At 37.6% G+C, this 22,283-nt stretch overlaps 3 protein-coding genes across 3 annotated transcripts in view; all 3 read left to right on the top strand.

Annotated features, from left to right (window-relative positions):
• The window catches only part of LOC131682957 (cartilage oligomeric matrix protein), a 1,738,261-nt gene that overhangs the window by 118,434 nt on the left and 1,597,544 nt on the right, over positions 1-22,283 (top strand). Inside the window, exon 2 of the mRNA XM_058964790.1 lies at positions 21,311-21,396. Coding sequence (XP_058820773.1) covers positions 21,324-21,396 — 73 coding nt within the window. The 5' untranslated portion in view covers positions 21,311-21,323. The remainder of the gene's footprint in view (positions 1-21,310; positions 21,397-22,283) is intronic.
• On the top strand, positions 3,827-5,742 carry LOC131680117 (uncharacterized). Its single transcript, XM_058960838.1, has 2 exons — positions 3,827-5,269; positions 5,407-5,742. The coding sequence occupies exons 1-2, from the start codon at positions 3,827-3,829 to the stop codon at positions 5,740-5,742; spliced, it is 1,779 nt and encodes a 592-aa protein (XP_058816821.1).
• On the top strand, positions 5,749-7,983 carry LOC131680116 (uncharacterized). Its single transcript, XM_058960836.1, has one exon. The coding sequence runs from the start codon at positions 5,749-5,751 to the stop codon at positions 7,981-7,983; it is 2,235 nt and encodes a 744-aa protein (XP_058816819.1).

Here is a 22,283-nt window from a genome sequence, read left to right as displayed (position 1 = left end):
TTTCAAATTGGATTCAAATTTGTTATGCATTTCTAGAGTGGTCTGACCCTAGACCGAAATGCATTTGTATGAGCTTATTGTTTATAGTACTAAAACGCAGATGGACTTCCTTTTTTGTAATATAATGCGAGAAGTGGTTTTTAAAATTGTTGCAACGGCTGTTTTTGTCGGCAAAGTCAATTTTTGTAAACAGTCAAAAACAAATCATTGCAACCCTCCCAGATAATTTAGCCACTGTAATTGACGTATTCTTCATCACACCTAGAAATAATGAAAGTCAATTTATCACATTGCTGCTTTCAATATTTAAAATCACCATGCCCTTTGAATCAACTACCAGCTTTTATTTAATTATCAATAATGTTATAATTTTCACAAAAGATCTAATTTCGATATTTACTTATTTTTCAAACGAATGTTATTTTGTTAAATGTGTTTTCTAGCATCAACATAAGTAACCAAATCGTAAATCGTTTTAAAAATTAAACAATTAATGATTAATGAGCTTCTCGTGATTGACAACTGCATCAGCACGCACAAAAAAGCTCTCACCTTTATTTACTATCTTGATAATCATCCTGGACACGTATATGGCACCCCTATCCCGTTTGCATTGAACTGACATAAGTCAACATCTCAGCAGGCACACAAATTATGGGCCCCATTGACAGTTCAGATTGTTCTGCTCATTTTCTTGAAGCTCGTTCCGCACTAATCATACACCGTACGGTATAACTCGATCTTTAGATGTTTGTCGAAAAGTGAAAAAATTGGACCGAAAAGTAAAGAAAAGTGTTGTCAGTGAATAACAAAAACTTTTCGTGAGGATACCAACAAATTAAACGAACTGGAACATTACAAAGTTGTGTCGAATGTAATCGATTATGTTCATTGTGGATCAACCTTAACACGACGTTTTAGATCTTGGCTTTGCAATCATGGCGGCGTAGCAGTAGAGTTCCTATATATAGAGTTAGGCGGACACAAAAGCCGGAAAACTGGCAGCTCTTATTCCAGGAAGAAAACACTGGCAACCCATGCCAATGTTCAAGCTCTAGCTTAATGATTTCATTGTCGTCGTGAGTAAGAACTTCACATGTACGAATGGAAAACCAATTCGCAGATCTGATGAAATGATTTCATACTTGTGCGAATATCTCTTTGTGTTACAAAAAAAATCTTGTTCTTTTCGTTTCTCTGCACTCGATAACACAAGAAAAGAGTAAAATAATTATGACAATAATCACAATACCTTTTCCATATACATCCAAAGAGAACATATTATGTGACGTCATGCTCGATTGGCTCCGCCATTTGACATGTTCAATTGGCTCCGCTCAGTGTCTCCGCCTAACTATGAATATAGTAACTATACGTAGCAGATACCTGATCCTGGAGAAACGAGAAAAACAAACCAATCCTGTCAGCGGTTGTTCAGAAATTCTTAAGAGTTAACCTGCAAAGATGAAATAATCCTGTCTTGGTTCGTATTCTGCTTTGGGTCAAAAGAAATTGAGGAAGAATTCCATTTCCAAATGGTATGTTCGAAGTAATTTAGTTGCACTACAGTTACTATATTACATGCAAGTAAACAAAGATTCGAGCTTCAATTTTATAACTCCTTAGTATAGCTCATGCCTTCATAAGAGTAATTATTTTAAAGAGGTTTTAATATAGACATTCCAAAACCTGAATACGTGCAATAGTCTGCGATAAAACTGTCTTATAACTTAATTTCTTGTTGTATGTTAGTTTTATTCCAGTTTTAACAAAGTATATAAAACCGTTTCACAACCACTATATAAACTTACCTAAAGCTTTATCGTGGGAGTCATAACATAGCTTTATAGTGAAATTTAGGAACAAGTGAAATGACAGCTGCATAAAACTATAATAAAATTACCGGTTTCAAGGATTCCTTTATAAAACCAGAATAAAACAATGATAAATCCCCGAGGCATTTTAATTGTTACTTGGGATATGTATTTACTTTACAGAGTCAGACGTATCACAAGGCAGCCGATAAATCAATTTGGTATCCATATAAAATAATATAAAATAACATAGTTGTGAGAAGTTGTAATTGTCAGATAGATCGAATATTGTTATTCTCTCTATTATAATATGTTATATGGGACCGACTGTTCGGCCATCTGTGGAAGTTGTCCTTCAATGTCAGCTTCTTTCTCCGAACAGCCTAGATAAGCCGTGTAGTATCGATAGTGGTTGTTTCAACCGGCTAAGAATTACACTACGGACTACCTGTTCCAGTGGTAAAAATCCACCAAACAGGGAACCCCAATTCCATAGTGTTATGCGACCCGTGCTATGGGTAAAATTGTTGAGGTGGTTTAAAATATTCTCAATGGCGAACGGAGCCTGGGAAGAGTTGGGCGAACTCCCTAGTATGCTGCATTACGCAGCGGAACGTGCACTCTACGCACCGTTTTTTCACCGATGATCCGCTTAATTTTGCCGAATTTTTGTTGGCTGGGGGTTTGCTGAGACTTTGTTGGCTGATGGTGGTTCGGTAAAGTTTTGTTGAGTTTCGATTATCAAATTTCGATGTGCACAGTTGAACCTGCCCAGAGGCCGTGTGGTATCCGGCCAAGAATTAAGCCACTGGGATCCTGCTCACATGTCGTAGGAGGCGAATGAATGTAGGAGACCCTAAGTGAAGGTGTAGTTCCATGCCGAGGACTTGATGACTGGAGGGTCTAGAATATGCCAGTCGCGCACGGAGCATTTTTGGTTTTGCCTTTACTGTGTTATGCGAATCTCTGACACAGTGGACCATTATTTTCTTCGCAAATCGTTGGAATCAAATGATCGTGTCTCATTTAAACCTGATATGGCTCGCTAAATGCGTTAACATCCCAACTCGCTTGGTGTCCTCTAGTTGTTGTGCAATTTATGTTGGAAATGAATTGTAAAGTTCTCAATCATCAATGGTTAGAATAGCACAAATCAATCTCCAGTATAAACGTACAGTAACTATGATTTATCTCGACTCATGCAGGTAGGTAAAGCTTCCATCGCATTGGTTCAAGAACCGTATTTCCATAAAGGAAACTTCTATTTTGGAAAGTTACTTAACACAGCTGTTTGGAGTTTGAACATGCAACTTAAATTAAATTGAATATAAATTACTGCCCTATTGTAACACCCTGTACACTCTAAACCCCATCCCAGCTTTCATACATACCTTACGCTCCTGAATATACACACACAACTACGATGAATTTGTAAAACCTTCAGTTGAAATAAATGTATGGAACGATCAAGTACAATTTTTTCTGCTCCGTTGTGCATCCGACATTAGCCACGTTCCCAAGAGAACTACCACGTTCCCACCACAATCGTCGTCAGTCCGTGTCTGCTACTTAAACGAAATCGTCAGCAGCAGCAGTCATTCGTCGAGCGATAAAGCGGAACAAACTCTGTGATTTTCGTAGCCCCAGCGGGATATTCTATTTGGTGAGGTTAAGTGACCCGTATACCCCAAGCCGGAAAACAAGGTAACGCTTTTAATATTTTGGTGACGGTGTATGAAAGTAAATTGACTCCGCCAAGAAGGCCGAAACTATCCAGTACAAAGATGACAAAATTAAAATTATTATACCGTCGACGAACTAATGTCTTGGGGTCAGCCGAACTGATTAAAACGTTCGACGAACAATATGATCCCGCTCACATTGATCAACTGCCGGTCAGAATTCAACGTTTAGATGACTTGTGGCGCGAATTCGAAGCAATATAAGACGAAATAGAAGTCTTGGAAGATGCGGAAGATTCTTTTTAGGATGAACGTCGTGAGTTTCAAAACATGTACTTTGTACTGAAAGCGTCCTTGCAGGGTAAATTACCTCCTCGCCGTCCTGCACGGCCTATGTTGCCGTCGATGCCACCAATGGTGCAAGCGCAACCAGTTTCAAACATGCGATTGCCAGAAATTTCATTAAAGCAGTTTTCTGGGAAACTTGACGATTGGGTACAATATCGCGATCCTTTTGTGTCGTTGATTCATAATAATCCGCAACTTGGGGCAGTTCAAAAACTACATTATTTGCGTGCAACACTTTCCGGTGAAGCGGCTGGCATACTTTTGCCGCTCGAATTATCGGCCAACAACTATACAGTTGCTTGGAAAATTTTGCGGGAAGGGTACGAGAAAAAAAAATTCCTGATTAAACGGAACATGTCTGGACTGTTAGCACTTTTTTCCTTAAAAAGGGAATCGTCTTCAGGACTGTCGGAATTGGCCGATGAATTCGATCGTCATGTTCATTTGCTGGACAAACTTGAGAACACTGAGGATCACTGGAATTCTTTTCTCATCGAACGACTGAGTAGTTGTTTGGATTCCATTTCGCTACGAGAGTGGGAAACTCAGACGTCTGAAGTGGACAGACCAACCTACAAGCAAATTCTTGATTTTGTGCACAAAAGATCGCGAATTTTACAAACCCTAACGCTCTCCCACAATGGAAATGCCCATTCAGAAACAAAACCATTTAAGCCTCGCCTCGCTACAGTCCACGTTGCGTCTCAGAATATTCCCAAGTGCCCAAGTTGCAAGCAAGCCCATTTGTTGTTCCAGTGCGACCAGTTCCGCAACCTCACACCACAACAACGTTTTGAATTCGTCAAGAAGCACGGGCTTTGCATTAACTGCCTCAAAGGCAACCATCTTTCGAAAGATTGCTCCAGTGGCTCCTGTAAATCCTGCGCCAAAAATCATTCTTTGCTGCATTTGCCGCCCGTACCAACGGTGGCTGCTCAGTCTTCGGCAGGTAGAGGCCATCTGACATCTGCGCTAACATATCAGCCCGCAGAAGCATTCAGTTCGCCAGTCGTGCAATCGCCGGTCGCAAATGCCAATACGGTTGGGCATTCGGTAGCCTCACCACTCGCCGTCCCGTCGTCGTCGCACTCGTTTTCGGTCGGTATAGCTCCCTCCCCGTCGTCGGTTGATAATTTGTTCGGTATCGTAACAAATCACCATCCATATACCTCCTGTCAAAGTACAAACGTGAATCCGAAAGTGCGTAATAATATTGTGATGTTGTCCACGGCAATTATCAAAGTCAAAGATGCAGATAATACTTATCAATTTGCCAGGGCACTCCTGGACAGTGGTTTTCAACCTAGTTTCATCACCGAAGCTATATCAACGGCTTCGTTTGAAGCGTTCCAAGCTGAATTCGCCGGTCAGTGGTATCGACCAATCCACCGTCACCGTGCATCATGTCGCTCGCTTCTCGCTTCGGTAATTTCGAATATAGTCTCGATTGTTTAATCTTGCCAAAGCTTACCGTTTCACTACCAAGTCATCATATTGATGTTACGCGCTGGAAAATCCCACGTAATCTCCCGCTCGCCGATCCCTAATTCAACATTTGTCAGGGGATTGATATTATTATCGGTGCTGAGCTCTTCTTTACCTTGCTCGAGAATCAACAAATTTCACGTGAGGATGGATACGCGCTTCTTCAAAAGACAGTTTTGGGATACATTGTCTGCGGAAAGGTTATGGAGCCAGTTGCTAAGCCAAATAGCGTACAAAGCAGCCACGTCTGCACAGACGATCTTCTGGATTCTCAGCTTGAACGATTCTGGGAGGTTGAAAATTTCGATGACGGTAGAGCATTTACCTCCTATGAGCAAGTTTGTGAAGATTACTACACTGAAACGGTTTCTCGTGGTTCGGATGGACGTTATACGGTTCGCCTTCCGTTGTGACAAGAAATGTTATCCTTGATTGGCGATTCGTACATTCCAGCGCTACGCCGGCTCCTGTCGATGGAAAAAAAGTTTGCCGAAAATGAAGATCTTCGTCAGGAATATTGTAACTTCATGGACGAGTATCACAGGTTAGGTCACATGGAGGTGATTTCGCGCGCGTCGTGTAGCCTTCAGTTCTTCCTACTCTACCATGCCATCCACTGTCCAGACAGTACAACTACGAAGATTAGAGTGGTATTCGATGGATCCTGTCGAGGTTCGACCCAGCTATCGCTCAACGACGTTTTATTTTCTGCTCCCACCGTGCAGCCAACTCTATACTCAACTGTCGTTAACTTTCGGTTGCCACGCTACGCCATTACTGCTGATGTGGAGAAAATGTTTAGGCAGATCTGGGTCAATCCGCAAGACCGCCGTTATCAACAAATTCTATGGAGAAAAGATACGTCAGAAGAAATCCATACCTATCAGTTGAAGACCGTTACTTATGGTCTCGCCTGTTCACCGTATCATGCTACGCGAATCCTGAACCAGTTGGCCACCGATGAAGGAGAACGCTTCCCACTTGCAGTCCCGATCATTCGGAAAGGGACTTATGTCGACGATGTGCTCTCAGGGCATGATGACCATCATGTACTTAGCAATGCGTGTCAACAACTAATGGAGATGCTGAAATCAGCCGGTTTCGTGCTCAGGAAGTGGGCATCCAATGACCCATCCGTACTCTCAAGTATTCCACCGGAATTGTGGGAATCGGCTCCCGAATTGGAAATCGATCGTTCAGCTGCGGTAAAAACATTAGGCCTATTGTGGTTCTCTAAGTCGGATACTTTCAAATTCAAAATACCAGTAATGCAAGAACTGGATGTAGTCACCAAAAGAGTTGTCGTCTCCAAAATGGCCAGTCTTTTCGATCACCTTGGTCTTCTCGGACCTGTAGTAGTGAATGCAAAAATGTTCGTACAAACACTCTGGGCGGAAACGTTGACGTGGGATGAGGAGCTGTCAGAGCAACACAGTGTTTGGTGGACGAACTACCGCTCAGATGTACACCTACTTCGTTCACTAGAAATTCCACGTAGGGTAATATTCAACGCCAGCCGTGAATATAGTTTACACTGCTTTTGCAACGCGTCCAAGCGAGGTTACGGATGCTGCATCTACGTTGTTTCACCAGATGTGACTGGAAGGCTTCACTCCCGATTACTTACTTCCAAAGCTCGTGTCGCTCCACTTCGAGGACAGAGCATTCCTAGACTGGAACTTTGCGCCGCGCTCTTAGGAAGTCAACTGATCGACCATCTTCGCAGAACAATCGAGTATTCGAATTCAGTCACATACTGGACTGATTCTATGATCGTGTTTCACTGGATCAAGTCGTCATCCAACACCTGGAAGGTTTTCGTCTCAAATCGTGTGGCGGAAATTCAACGTTTGACCAAAGCATCGCAGTGGAGGCACGTTCCCACCGAATTAAATCCTGCCGATCGAATTTCTCGTGGTGCCTTAGCAAGTCAACTTGTTGAAGACAAATTATGGTGGCATGGACCGAGCTACGTCACTACTCCTGTAGAGCAATGGTCACCATCTATTATTTCTCAGCCCTCTACACAGACAATCCAAGACGAATCGCACGTCGTCGTTGCCCTTCTCGTCAGCCAGGTTGACTCATCGTTGTTCGACAGGTACTCTGATCTCGCTAAATTGATCAAGACGGTTTCATTTTGCTATCGCTTCTACAACAACTGCAAGTTGCCGAAGAAAGATCGGATCACAGGGCCTTTAACGCCTAACAATTGTCAGTTCACTTTGAAAATTCTTGTTCGTTTAGCACAGGCAACCGCTTTTCCAACCGAAGTACGGCTATATCAAGAACGTCGAGGGAGCCCAGTTAATTCGAAGGAACTAGGCTCGAAATCACAGCTAAAATCTATAACCTGTCTAGTGGACTCATTTGGATTGTTCCGGCTTGATGGACGAATAAAATATAAAACTGCACCGTACAACACTCTTTGTCCAATGATATTACCAGCGGATCACAAACTTAGCTGGTTGATTGCTAGTTCATTGCACATCCAAACTCTTTACTCTGGACCAACTCTTCCACTGGCAACTATTCGACAACGCTTCTGGCCGCTCCGGGGTCAACGTCTCGCTCGCCAGGTTGTTGGTAGATGCATAACATGTTGTCGGAGCAATCCGCGGCCAACATTCCAGCAAACGGCACCCCTTCCATAAGTACGCATAACACCTGCTCGAGCGTTCACTTACTCGGGAATGGACTACTGTGGGCCGTTTCTCGTTTGTCCGTTGGTTAGGAGAGAAGCTTCGATAAAAATCTACGTCGCATTATTCGTGTGTCTAGTGGTGAAGGCAGTGCACCTCGAGGTCGTCGCCGATCTGACGTCGGTCGCGTGTATTAACGCCGTTAAACGTTTCGTGGCACGTCGTGGCCGAGTGCTCGAACTGCACTGCGATAATGCGACTGCTTTCGTCGGGGCAGATCGTGAGCTCAAGGCTGCACGCAAGCTTTCCGTGAACAGTTCCAGACCAAGGATTGGGACAACTACTGCATCAACCGTGAAATTGTGTTCCGCTTCATCCCAGCCCGATCGTCCCACTACGGTAGATTATGGGAGGCGGGAATCAAGTAGTTCAAATACCACTTTCGACGCATCATGGGCTGCAATGCGTTCACCATGGACCAGCTCCTGACCGCCGTAACCCAAATAGAAGCAATCCTCAATTCCCGTCCATTAACCCCACTGTCCGATTCTCCCGATGATTTTTCCGCTCTAACTCCGGGGCACTTCCTAATCGGAGAACCTCTCTTCTCAATTCCTGAGCCCGAACTGTCCGATTTGAAAATTAACCGTTTATCCCGCTTGCAGGACATGAAACGCTCTGTTCAAGGTTTGTGGAAGCGTTGGTCTAGAGACTACTTAAGCCAGCTACAACAACGGTCTACGTGGAAGCAAGCTACTATGGATGTTCGGGTTGGTCAACTGGTACTACTGAAGCAAGACAACACACCACCGCTTCACTGGCCCTTGGGGCGGATTGTCGAAACGATTCTCGGTTCAGAAGAGCATGTTCGCGTTGTCGTCGTAAAAACAGCAACGGGACGATACAAGAAAGCGATCACCGAAATCTCTGTGCTCCCCATCGATTCAGAAGAAGACGAAGAGAAATAGGATACCATCCCACCATACAAACAATCCCATAGCACGTCGACAAGTCTCTGAATAGCTCTTGAAACGGACAGTTTCAACGGGCACCGGCATGTTTGGAGTTTGAACATGCAACTTAAATTAAATTGAAAATAAATTACTGCCCTATTGTAACACCCGGTACACTCTATGCCCCATTCCAGCTTTCATACATACCTTACGCTCCTGAATATACACGCACAACTACGATGAATTTGTAAAACCTTCAGTTGAATTAAAAGTATCGAACGATCAAGTACAATTTTTTCTGCTCCGTTGTGCATCCGACATTAGCCACGTTCCCAAGAGAACAACCACGTTCCCACCGAAATCGTCGTCAGTCCGTGTCTGCTGCTTAAACGAAAGTCCGCCGTGAAATATTACCGCGACAGCTTGCAAAGTGTCGCTAAACAAGAACATTGCTTAAAACAAGACAGACATGACTAACCCACGTGAAAAGCCTCGTTCCTGCATTCTTGCAAATAAGACTATTGACGCGTGGCTCATATCGGAGCTCACATCTGAGCGATATCTGTGTTGTTACAGTTACACTGACTGTCGGAAACGTAGACAAAAATATTAAAGGGTTGTGTACAAGACATGACCGCATTCACATTGAAAATGCAGCATTTTTGGTGTGGCTTTCGCTTAGTGGCAGGGTTGTCATATTCACTAATTTTCTTATAGGTTTTGAAGAAATCATCGGGGATTATGATTCTGAATATTTGCTTATATTAGATTCAATGGGAAAGGAACAGAATTAACAAGCACAAACTTAATACAAATTAATACAAATTAATTAAATTTTCTAATTGAATTCGCTTTCCATTATATATTCGTCCTAATAAGGACGGTTTGCTAATAACTAATAACAGATAAACATTCCTTTTCTGTAGCTCGTGTCAAATAAAAGATCTAACAGCTATCCTACAAGCAATAGTAGCGATAATCTAATTGGTTCTGCCAGCAGAGCAGGCATGACAATAAAGGAATTCGGTCAAAAATATTCCTTTTATATCAAGCGATGGAATGTATTGAATGCTTATCAATGTCGAGATGAGCTCCGTGTTAGGGAAAGTCTTGCGAAAATTTGGGATAATTGTATACGTTTATCCCTATTTATTCTATATTTACGGATTTTTCAATAATGTGCTGATAAAATACACAGATAAATTTGATAACAAATTTTTTACTGGCTATTTTTAGAATCGATTAGTGTTCTAATTATGAAAACCCATCAACAATTAACAAAACGTAAACGAAAGCTGTCTATTTTCTTACATTTTTCCAATGTTTTCATAATACGGATAATACAAAAAATACAAGCTAAATCAAAAAATTCTTTTTAGTCGTTTCATTAGCATAACCTAATGAAAACAGAATAGGACATTTTTATATGAGTTAGCGCCACAGGAGAAGAATTTCGAATATGTTGTCCGTTGGCAAGCCCTTGATTCTATAGTCTACTTTGCCGAAGACTTTATTCCGACAAGTATTTCCACTCACGAGATATGACCCAATATCAAATGAATAGGAAATTCTCAGACACTTTAGCGCCACACAGTGGAAAAATTCTAAATTAAAATAGTCTCCGTCGACAAGCCCTGGATCTTATGATTTACTTTGTCGTAGTGTCCACCCCGCTAAGTATTTCTGATCATGAGATACGACCCAATATATAAGTAAACTATAGGTCATTTGCCTACTCCCTAGCGCCACCTGGTGGGATAATTCTGCATCAGCCTGTTCTTCATCAGAAAGCCCTTGACATTCTGATCTAGTTTGCCGAAGACCCTTCCAAATGGTCAGCATTTCGTGTTATTAAAAGTTGAAATTTAAGTAGTTATCCACCTCATATAAATCGTGCGTTCACCATAAGCCGCTTTTTTCACTTTCGACAGAGCCACCCCAACTACATTGTTATCAATTGAATGCACGCCTTTTATGCTGTCGACATAGCCTAGACAATTCACACTATTTATTTTAATGCAAATGAAAATTTCTTCCTCTTTCGTTCTCTGTTCAAGGGGCTTGAAAGCACATGTGACCTTGTCTCACTATACTATATTCAATTGCGCGTTAAATTACTAGACCAGCAAATTCTATTCAGCACATTTTTTTCGGGAATATGTATGTGACCAAAAAGTAAACTTTGAATTCCAAAGCAAATTGAACGTCCAGGTTCCTGATAAATAATTAAAGTCCATCAATAATTTAGAAACACCAGATAATCTTAAAAAAGACGCCGTCAAGTAATGAAGCGTGAAAACGAAAAGACTAAAACAAAAAAGAGATGGAAGCCCTAGAAAGCCCATTGTATATTAATTAGCCTTTTCTCAGAAGATACGATTTTCAAAAACATTTCATAACTTTCTGATGCAATGGTTCTTAAATTCATGATTGGGTTATCTATTTTCAAAAATGTTTTTTAACTTTAACTTTAAATGGTCATTGCATTTTAATTAATTATTTTATTCAGCATCTTTTTATTATTTTTATCGTTCATTTGCGTTCATTTTATCTACTTTATTCTTATTCTTTTCATCATTTGGATTCACTCTGAACAGTTTATTCTTTTCGTGCATTTTACTCATATCATTCATTTAACTTATTTTATTCACTGTTTTCATTTATTGCATTCTATTTATTTTTTCCAGATTTTTTCTTCATTTTATTAATCTGAGTATTTTTTCAGTTTTATTCATTTCATCCAAATAATTTATTTGACACAATTTTTTTTATTTCTATTAATTTATCACCTTTTAACATCCTTTAATTTTTCATTTCAATCAATGCATTTGATTCTGTTCATTTTTTTCTTTTTTATTCATTTTATCAATTTTATGCATTTTATTTTCTTTGTTCATTCCATTCTTTTTATTCATTTGATCCATTACATTCATTTGATCTCCATTGTATTCAATGCATTCATTAAAATAAATTGATTCATTTAATTTATTTGATTCATTTGATTCATTTGATTCATTTGATTCATTTGATTCATTTGATTCATTTGATTCATTTGATTCATTTGATTCATTTGACTCATTTGATTCAATTTAATCGTTTGATTCATTTGATTCATTTAAATCGTTTTGTTCATATCTTTAATTTTATTCATTCAGTAATTCCTATTCTTTATTTTATTCAATTTGTTAGTTTGAATCAATTTATTCTATTATTCTTTTAACTATTTCTAAATATAGTCTAAATTTTCAATAAATAAGCTAATATAATTTGATTTAAATTAATCATTCTACACATTTTATTAATTTGAACACCTTTTATTTCATTTTTTTAATGATTTTATATCATTTATTTAATTTATTCGAGATTTTATTCGTGCAGGACTAGAAACTGTTTTCATTCCATCTCTAGTTGGGTGCCTACTTCGCATGAGTTCTGCAAACTAATGAATGATCCAACAGTGATATGTGTAAGAAATGTCCCTTCTCACTGCTAGGTGGATTAAATCGGTTTTTTTTCTAATCAATGGGTTTTATTTCCCGTAAAAAATCTTAATACTACGTCGCGCAACTTCTGGCCCTACCCTCCCACTAGTCACACTTCGTCACAAATTTAGTATACCCCCCTACCCCCCAAAATGCTACGTCATTTATGTATGGACCCTAACTACGATTTGGTCTCAACTTGAAAACAATTTCAAATGTGCACGCAAGAAATGTGGCAAACAGAAAAGTCCAACAACCAATTTAATTTAAAAGAAACTAATTTTATTGAAAAAAACGCTTTTAATCCACCTAACAGTGTGATGAGACATTTCTTATAACTCTTATCACTCTCTTCGGATATTATATCGTTTGAGAACATTTAGAACTTGATGCTTCGCGATGTTTTTGATAACACATACTACATGGGATAGTGGCAGGACTCAGAGAATCGCTCAAATCAGCATAGGAGAACATCAGTGCTAGAAATCTCAAACCAAATCAATGGGAAAGCGAAAAAATGGCCAATAAAATAGACATACAAACGAATTATTGCTAATGCTCTGTTAATAAAATATCTAAATTCCTCAATAAATGCATTGTGGTGGGAAAACTGAATTTTCCTAAAGGGGTTATGTATATTGTACTGAGCCAAAAAAATCGATTTTTTTTAATCGATTTGAAGTTTATACTTTACTCAAATTTACAACGCGACTGAGAACTAAGAAATCAACGCTTTTTCTTGAAAAAAAGCGATAGTAGCAGTGATACCATTCAAAGAAAATCAACAGTGAATATTTCCAGACTTGGTTTTATTTCCTATTTAAGAACTATTGTGTTTTTTACATCCTAGATTGCATGATTCAGTGATCGAAACCCAAAACTTCATAAAGTATTTGAAATTATTAAATTAAAATTTGTGTTTGCTATTGAAATTGACAAAATGATAGTATATATAGAATATAGTCCCTTTGGCGTTGGTTAATTTTTCGGTCCCACCTATCGCCCTTACGTTTTTTTACAATACCAATTTTACAATTTGTGGGAGTTTGGTGAAAATCGATCTTACTGTCCAAACGGCATAATTCCGAAACCGTAATTTTTGAAGTTTTAAAATTATGCAGAATTAATTTTTCAGACAATAGTAACAGAGTTCGTGTCTTTAGCAAATTTGTTGAGACTTTATTGTAGTCATGAATATTAACCTGAGAAAATTCACCATAAATACTTCTTGGACGATATACCCTCAAAATTACTTTATCAAATGATGCGCTGTTCGTTTGTAAAACTCATCGAAGATACTAAACCTCCGAAATTGGCGGTTTCAAAATGATGCTATCTTGACCTTAAATTATTGTTTTGGAACATTTGACCTATACATATAATGGGTCATACAACAAAAATCAAATTCTCATCAAAATCGACCAGGACCTGCTAGAGTCGAATGGAAATCGTCATTTTTCATAAATTTCTCTGTACATTCGGAAAGTGTTATCCTCGTTATTAATTATATTACGTTTTCGTCTCAACTCGACGCATTCCCAAAATAAAAACCTATTTTGATCCACCTAGTGGTGCAATTGGGCTTTTCTCATTTGTCCAGACTACGATTCCATGGCTGGTTATGTTCAATACGATGGTGGAAATGAATATTACATGTTCAGTACGATTTGCACATACGTACAATCGATCGACAGCCACGATCTTGAGATACTATGTGATACTGAAACATCGCTTGACCGCCGCTGGTTTCAAGCGATGTTTCAGTATCACATAGTAAGATCCGGGAGGTCTGGGTCCTGCCGAAAATTTTCAACTTGTTAAGAAATTTTAAACTAGTTTTAATTTTAAAACAGCAACCCCTCACTGCACACTCCCTCCGGGCCGGTATGATTGACGATTTTTAGAGTGATTGCATAACCTTTCTATATAAGAAAAGCAAAAAAGTCCAAAAAAATCAATTTTTTTCAAACATTATTTTTTCGAGTTCATGCATTATAAAGTCATTTGGCATCAAAAATACAAATTTGATTTTGAAAATTTTTCATTTCAGTTTATATGGGAATTTGCTGTGTGATTGCACTCTTCAACTCCTAACTCCGGAACCGGAAGTCCAATCAATAAAAAAAATCAATTGCAGCCGATGGGAAGGTTGTACCTTTCATTTGAGACTAACTTTGTGCAAATCGATCCAGCCATCTCTGATTAACAGAGGTCATATTTTTTTACACATACACACATACATACATACACACACATACATTTTCCTATCTCGACGAACTGAGTCGATTAGCATATGACACTCGGCCCTCCCGGTCGGGATTAGATTGACGAATTTTAGAGTGAATGAGAAAGGCAAAAACATTTTTAGCAAATGTTTCATAGACATTAAATCAATTTTAACTTCGCTTTCTATTAAATAAAGACCCTCATTACAGTACATCTCTACAAAAGCGAGCTCAATTTGAAAAGAAATCTGAGGATTATGATTGATTACAGAACTCTGGAATTTTCTATTGGAATGTTTTCAGGCAGGAATTTGATATTGATGCTATTAGGCAACTGTAAAATCAAGACCAATAGATCAATTACATATCAGGACCCCATTCCGACAATTTATCAAAAGTCCTCATGATGTTTACAACAACAGGTTATCAATATACGGATCAGATAATTGTTATTGTAATATTGAATTAAATCAGTCTGCATCAATAAATTTTCAATTGCAATCCAATATATTTTTTGGGTGTGGTAGGGAGGGAAGTTGTTAAACCCTAAAACCTTCTCTTGGCTACGCCGTTGCTTGGAGTTATTTACTTCACTTTCATTTTCCGATATGTTTCGATCGATCCGTTGGTTATAAGTTAGAAAAATTGCAGTCAGAAGGTTCGTACAAATGAACATTTTTGCACTGATAAGGTATCAAGTTCCTTCCAGACAACTTGGAAGTGTTCGGTGATTATTTCTAGCGGTTGTAGATAGAAAAACGCTTTTAATCCACCTAACAGTGTGATGAGACATTTCTTATAACTCTTATCACTCTCTTCGGATATTATATTGTTTGAGAACATTTAGAACTTGATGCTTCGCGATGTTTTTGATAACACATACTACATGGGATAGTGGCAGGACTCAGAGAATCGCTCAAATCAGCATAGGACAACATCAGTGCTAGAAATCTCAAATCAAATCAATGGGAAGCGAAAAAATGGCCCATAAAATAGACATAGCTACGAATTATTGTTAATGCTCTGTTAATAAAATATCTAAATTGTGGTGGGAAAACTGAATTTTCCTAAAGGGGTTATATATTGTACTGAGCCAAAAAATCGCATTTTTTTGAATCGATTTGAAGTTTATACTTTACCCTTTGGCGATTGTTTACTTTTTCGGTCCCACCTATCAGCATTGAAGTATCGTTCTTACGTTTTTTTACAATAACTACAGTTCTACACCACCGATTTCGTCCGGGTTTTTTCAATAGCGATCATTGTTACTATTTACAGCTGATATCAGCTTGATAATCCTAAAAAATACGAAAATGACAGTTTCGCTTCTAAACTGCTAGCAAAAAAAGTATTGCCCTGTTTGTTTGCATGGAGCGTGGAGGGCGAAACTTTAAATAAACAAACAAAAATACAGTTTCGCCCGTTGTATTTTTTGCTGTAGTTTAAGAAAGCAATATCGTAGAATCAAAATTTTTAGGTTAATTGGTTGCGTTTCAAAGCCCTCATTCGCATGTATGAAAAAAGCCTTATGTTTACATTTGTAAGTATCGCCATTTTCACAAAAAGGGTTGAAATGAAATCGCAGCTCCGGATATCACGCTATCTCTGAAGTGCATGCGTGCATAGTTCCAAATTTTACTTTGACATCGACTTTTTCTAAAGGTGACTTCCCAGTAGTATCCTTGATTTGAATTATTATCGCTAATCCTAATGCCAAAGAACAAATAAAAACCTCTCGAAAACGAACCGTTTGGGAAAATCATCATAATTACTGGAATTTTCATTTTCACGAAACTTTTCGATAACCTTCCGTCACTTGCGTTAATGCACAGTGCACTGAAAATCTAGCGAAATTGTCTTAGGGCACCAGCGGGTCTAATTCAGAGCTATCTGCGCGGCGAGTAAAGTAAAGAATACTAAAAATTAATTTCTATTCCATAATTTTCAGTTCAGCAATTCGAGAGATCGTGCTCACCGCAAGCCATGAAAAATAGACTACGTTGTGAAGCGATGGTCACTATTTATTAAAAAATCACGGTTAAATAAAAAAAAATATACTATTAAAAAATTTCAAATAGTTTATAATTTTCACAAACTTATTAAAAAAAATTGTTTAATAATCTTTCGTAATATTGTGTAAGAAAAAAGCTGAAAATTTCAGTATTTTCTCTATCTGCAACATATTAACCCTTAAGTATACCTATTAATTGGTATACGAATTGGAATAGGTCCGCCAAATTTTGGAAGAAGTCTATAAAAAACCCCTTGAATATTACCTAAAAATTGTTGTAGTTCGATGCAATAAAAAATCCCCAAAAATGAAATGTACCTATTAATGTGAAACACAGTGAATAATACATACAATAAAGACCCATTTTTATCAGTCTCATGGTGTATTTTAGGCTGATAAAATGGGGACATTGACTAAATCGGGCATTTTTTTTTCTTTATAATAAACTGAAGCTGTTAAAATATTCTTCCCGTCCCTTGATGTAGTCTGATAACTATTTCTGATTATGATGAACTTTTTATTTTTGCATATTTCTATCTTCATGATAAGGAAAACATGCTCAAGAAAGGATTTACTCCAATTCAGTCTTGTTCGTCTGCTAGAGCCCATCAAACATATGTTCATATTTGGCTGATAAAATCGGGGTTTCAATGTATTATAATAGATATTCAGCATTCGAAGAAGTTTCTTGTGAACGAGTGTAGAACGTCTTGAAGTCAGCGGCGTAGCCAGAAATTCGGTTTGGTGGGGGTTTGGTGAAAATCGATCATACTGTCCAAACGGCATAATTCCGAAACCGTAATTATTGAAGTTTTGAAATTATGCAGAATTAATTTTTCAGAAAATAGTAACAGAGTTCGTGTATAGCGAATTTGTTGAGACTTTATTGTAGTCATGAATATTAACCTGAGAAAAATCACCATAAATACTTCTTGGACGATATACCGTCAAAATTATTTTATCAAATGATGCGCTGTTTAACGTTTGTAAAACTCATCGAAGATACTAAACCTCCGAAGTTGGCGGTTTCAAAATGATGCTATCTTGACCTTAAATTACTGATTTTAAACATTTGACCTATACATATAATTGGTCATACAACAAAAATCAAATGCTCATCAAAATCGATCAGAACCTGCTAGAATCGAATGGAAATCGTTATTTTTCATAAATTTCTCTCTACATTCGGAAAGTGTTATCCTCGTTATTAATCATATTACGTTTTCGTCTCAACTCGACGCATTCCCAAAAAAAAAACCTGTCTTAATCCACCTAGTGGTGCAATTGTGCTTGTCTCATTTGTCCAGACTACGATTCCATGGCTGGTTATGTTCAATACAATGGTGGAAATGAATATTACATGTTCAGTACGATTTGCACATACATACAATGGATCGACAGCCACGATCTTGAGATACTATGTGATACTGAAACGTCGCTTGAAACCAGCGGCGGATCATGGAGAAAGGTCCGGGAGCTCCAGATCCTGCCGAAAATTTTCAACTTGTTAAGAAATTTTAAACTAGTTTTAATTTTAAAGTAGCTACCCCTCACTGCATACTCCCTCCGGGCCGGTATGATTGACGATTTTTAGAGTGATTGCATAACCTTTCTATATGAGAAATACTAAAATGTACCAAAGTCCAAAAAAAGTCAAAATACAAATTTGATTTTGAAATTTTTTCATTTCAGTTTATATGGGAATTTGTTGTGTGGTTGCACTCTTCAACTCGTAACTCCGGAACCGGAAGTCCAATCAATAAAAAAAAATCAATAGCAGCCGATGGGAAGGTTGTACCTTTCATTTGAGACTAACTTTGTGCAAATCGGTCCAGCCATCTCTGAGAAACAGAGGTCACATTTTTTCCACATACACACATACATACACACACAGACATTTTCCGATCTCGACGAACTCAGTCGATTGGCATATGACACTCGGCCCTTCGGGTCGGGATTAGATTGACGAATTTTAGAGTGAATGAGAAAGGCAAAAACATTTTTGGCAAATGTTGAAAGTTATGCATTTTTTTGGTGAGCAGTTCTATGTTTCATAGACATTAAATCAATTTTAACTTCTCTTCCTATTAAATAAAGACCCTTATTACAGTACATCTCTACAAAAACGAGATCAATTTGAAAATAAATCTGAGGACTATGATTGATTACAGAACACTGTAATTTTCTATTGCAATGTTTTCAGGCAGGAATTTGATATTGATGCTATTAGACAACTGTGAAATGAAGACCAATAGATCAGGTACATATCAGGACCCCATTCCGACAATTTATCAAAAGTCCTCATGATGTTTACAACAACAGGTTATCAATCTACGGATCAGATAATTGTTATTGTAATATTGAATTAAATCAGTCTGCATCAATAAATTTTCAACTTCAATCCAATATTTTTTTTGGGTGTGATGGGGGGGGGGGTTGTATGGTGTTAAACCCCAAAACCTTCTCTGGGCTACGCCGTTGCTTGGAGTTATTTATTTGGCTTTTCATTTTCCGATATGTTTCAGATCGATCCGATGGTCATTAGTTAAAAAAATTGCAGTCAGAAGGTTCGCACAAATGAACATTTTTGCACTGATAAGTTATCAAGTTCCTTCCAGACAACTTGGAAGTGTTCGGTGCGGTGATTATTTCTAGCGGTTGTAGATAGAAAAATGAAATACAAAATTCGATTTGTCGAAATAATGTTTGGCTTATTTCAATGGATTATTTCTATATTGAACAATAAATAGGCGACAAAGAGTAATCCACAAACAACAAGCCATAACTTTTAAAGTATTCAAAATAGATATTTGAAGTCTTCAGTAAAGTTATTCGCAAAAGTAAGAGCTACAAATTTGTAGAAGGCATCATTTCGATATAATCACTTCCAAGAAAATTTGTGAAAATATCTCACTCATAGGGGGATTAATCAGCAAAAGCACAATACCAAAAGAAAGGGCATATTTTCTCCATTAAATTCTCCGAAGATACTATTGACCTAAAATAAGCCGTTTTGGCGTTAATAATAGATTACATGTTTTTGGTCACATTTCTGGCAATGGGAAATGATAAAAATCTTTCGTCCGCATTTAATGTTAAATATCTCTTTTGATAATAGTCCGATTTCAACAATCTATAGCTTGTTCGAAAGGTATTCGTTAAAGCTGTCTAAAAAAATATAAATTGTTAATCTATATTGTCAATTTCGGCAGATAATTCAAAAAAACTGCAAAAATCGCCATTTTTACTCATTCAAACATTCATATCTTGGAAACTAAACATCAGAATCAAAAACAAATTAATAGCGTTCATACTGTTTTTTAGTTCTTTCATTTAAAATTGGTTTGGATAAGATCGGTTCAGCCATTGCTGAGAAACACGAATGAGAATTTGTCCGTTACATACACACACACACAGACACACACACACACACACACACAGACATTGTCCCAAATCGTCGAGCTGAGTCGATTGGTATATAAGACTCGGCCCTCCGGGCCTCGGAAAAAATCTTGAAAGTTTGAGCGAATTCTATACATTTCTTTTATAAGAAATGTAAAATGAAATACAAAATTCTTTTTATCGTAATAATGTTTGGCTTATTTCAATGGATTATTACTATATTGAACAATAAATGGGCGACAAAAGGTAATCCACAAACAACAAGCCATAACTTTTAAAGTATTCAAAATAGATATTTTATGTCTTCAGTAAAGTTATTCGCAAAAATAAGAGCTACAAATTTGCTGAAGGCATCATTTCGATATAATCACTTCCAAGAAAATTTGTGAAAATATCTCACTCATAGGGAGATTAATCAGTAAAAGCACAATACCAAAAGAAAGGGCGTATTGCCTCCATTATATTCTCCGAAGATACTATTGACCTAAAATAAGCCGTTTTGGCGTTAATAATAGATTACATGTTTTTGGTCATATTTCTGGCAATGGGAAATGATAAAAATCTTTCGTCCGCATTCAATGTTAAATATCTCTTTTGATAACAGTCCGATTTCAACAATCTATATCTTGTTTGAAAGGTATTCGTTAAAGCTGTCTAAAAACATATAAAGTGTTAATCTATGTTGTCAATTTCGGCAGATAATTTGAAAAAAACTGCAAAAAACGCCATTTTTACACATTCAAACATTCATATCTTGGAAACTAAACATCAGAATCAAAAACAAATTAATAGCGTTCATACTGTTTTTTAGTTCTTTCATTTAAAATTGGTTTGGATAAGATCGGTTCAGCCATTGCTGAGAAACACGAATGAGAATTTGTCCGTTACATACACACACACACAGACACACACACACACACACACAGACATTGTTCCAAATCGTCGAGCTGAGTCGATTGGTATATGAGACTCGGCCCTCCAGGCCTCGGAAAAAATCTTGAAAGTTTGAGCGAATTCTATACATTTCTTTTATAAGAAATGTAAAAGAGGAATGAGGAAATTTTTTTTATTCAACTCTCTGTGTTCGATCAGTAACGGTGTGCTCGGAATTTTCCTTTAAAGAAAATTTTGACAGTTGGCTTTTACGCCGTAATCATATGTTTGTCGATATTTAGAATATCGAACTTTTTCGGTGCATGTAATATAGTGAAATATTTCCGTTGAATATATATTGAATCTACTATCTCAATTTTGTTTTCTTTGTAGTGCATATTCGAACATGAGGAAACTATTGTATTTCGTAAGCATAGTTTGCTTGGCAATCGAAGGGCTGAGTTTGTCCTTAGATCCTGGTAAGTCGTACTTTTTTAATATTTATGAATTCTTCAATTGAAGTACTAATTTTAATGTCAAAATCCACAATTCATAACAACTATATTAATTAATAATTCACTATCCAAAATAAATACCCAATTCAAAAATGTCAATTAACTATTGACATTAGTCAGTTAAAACTCGGCTGACGATTGTGTAGACGGAAAAATAAATCAACCCAAAGAATAGGTTCTTTTAACGTACTTTTGAGTTGTGCGTCGCTTTCGCACTTATTAGTGTTGTCAAAAACAAAACGAGACATTCGACTCAGTCGAGGTCTTCCGTGCAGTAAGGTACTTCTCAGTCAATATTAGGTAAATTCAATTTAAATTTTTGTATGTTGAATTCAAGTTCCACACCGAAAAGTATAAGATACGTATTTTTTATTTCATCATTCGGGTTCCCTTTCAACTAGAGCTTCCGGGATTTTTGGATTTCCCGGGATTCCCGAATCCCGGGAATTTATGTTCTCTAATTCCCGGGAATCCAGGGAAAAGATTTTTTATTTCTACCAAACGACTTACCTCCTGCAAAAGAAATTCTGCAGGCAATATATCGGTAAACAATTGGAGTGGGTATTAATTGTAAATTAGACTATTTCAACTAGTTCGCAGATCAATGTACACATATCTTTGAACTCTGTAAAACACCGATATTTTTCATTATTTGTTCAGGTATATAATCCAAACCTTACTGATGTCACTGCTAGAGAATATTCATGTTCTTAGACAAATTTGCCGACTATATCCCCGAAGCATCTCTTTACAGTAGCGGTGCGTGCGCACGATATCTCCGCAAACGATGAACCTATTGAACTGATTTGTTTAACAGTCATTTGTTATTTTAAAAGCCAGATTTCAATGAA

The sequence above is a fragment of the Topomyia yanbarensis genome, chromosome 2 (genome assembly GCF_030247195.1).
Source record: "Topomyia yanbarensis strain Yona2022 chromosome 2, ASM3024719v1, whole genome shotgun sequence".
Taxonomy (NCBI): domain Eukaryota; kingdom Metazoa; phylum Arthropoda; class Insecta; order Diptera; family Culicidae; genus Topomyia; species Topomyia yanbarensis.
Note: the sequence above shows the minus strand (reverse complement) of the source record. Positions and strands in the feature narration are given on the sequence as shown.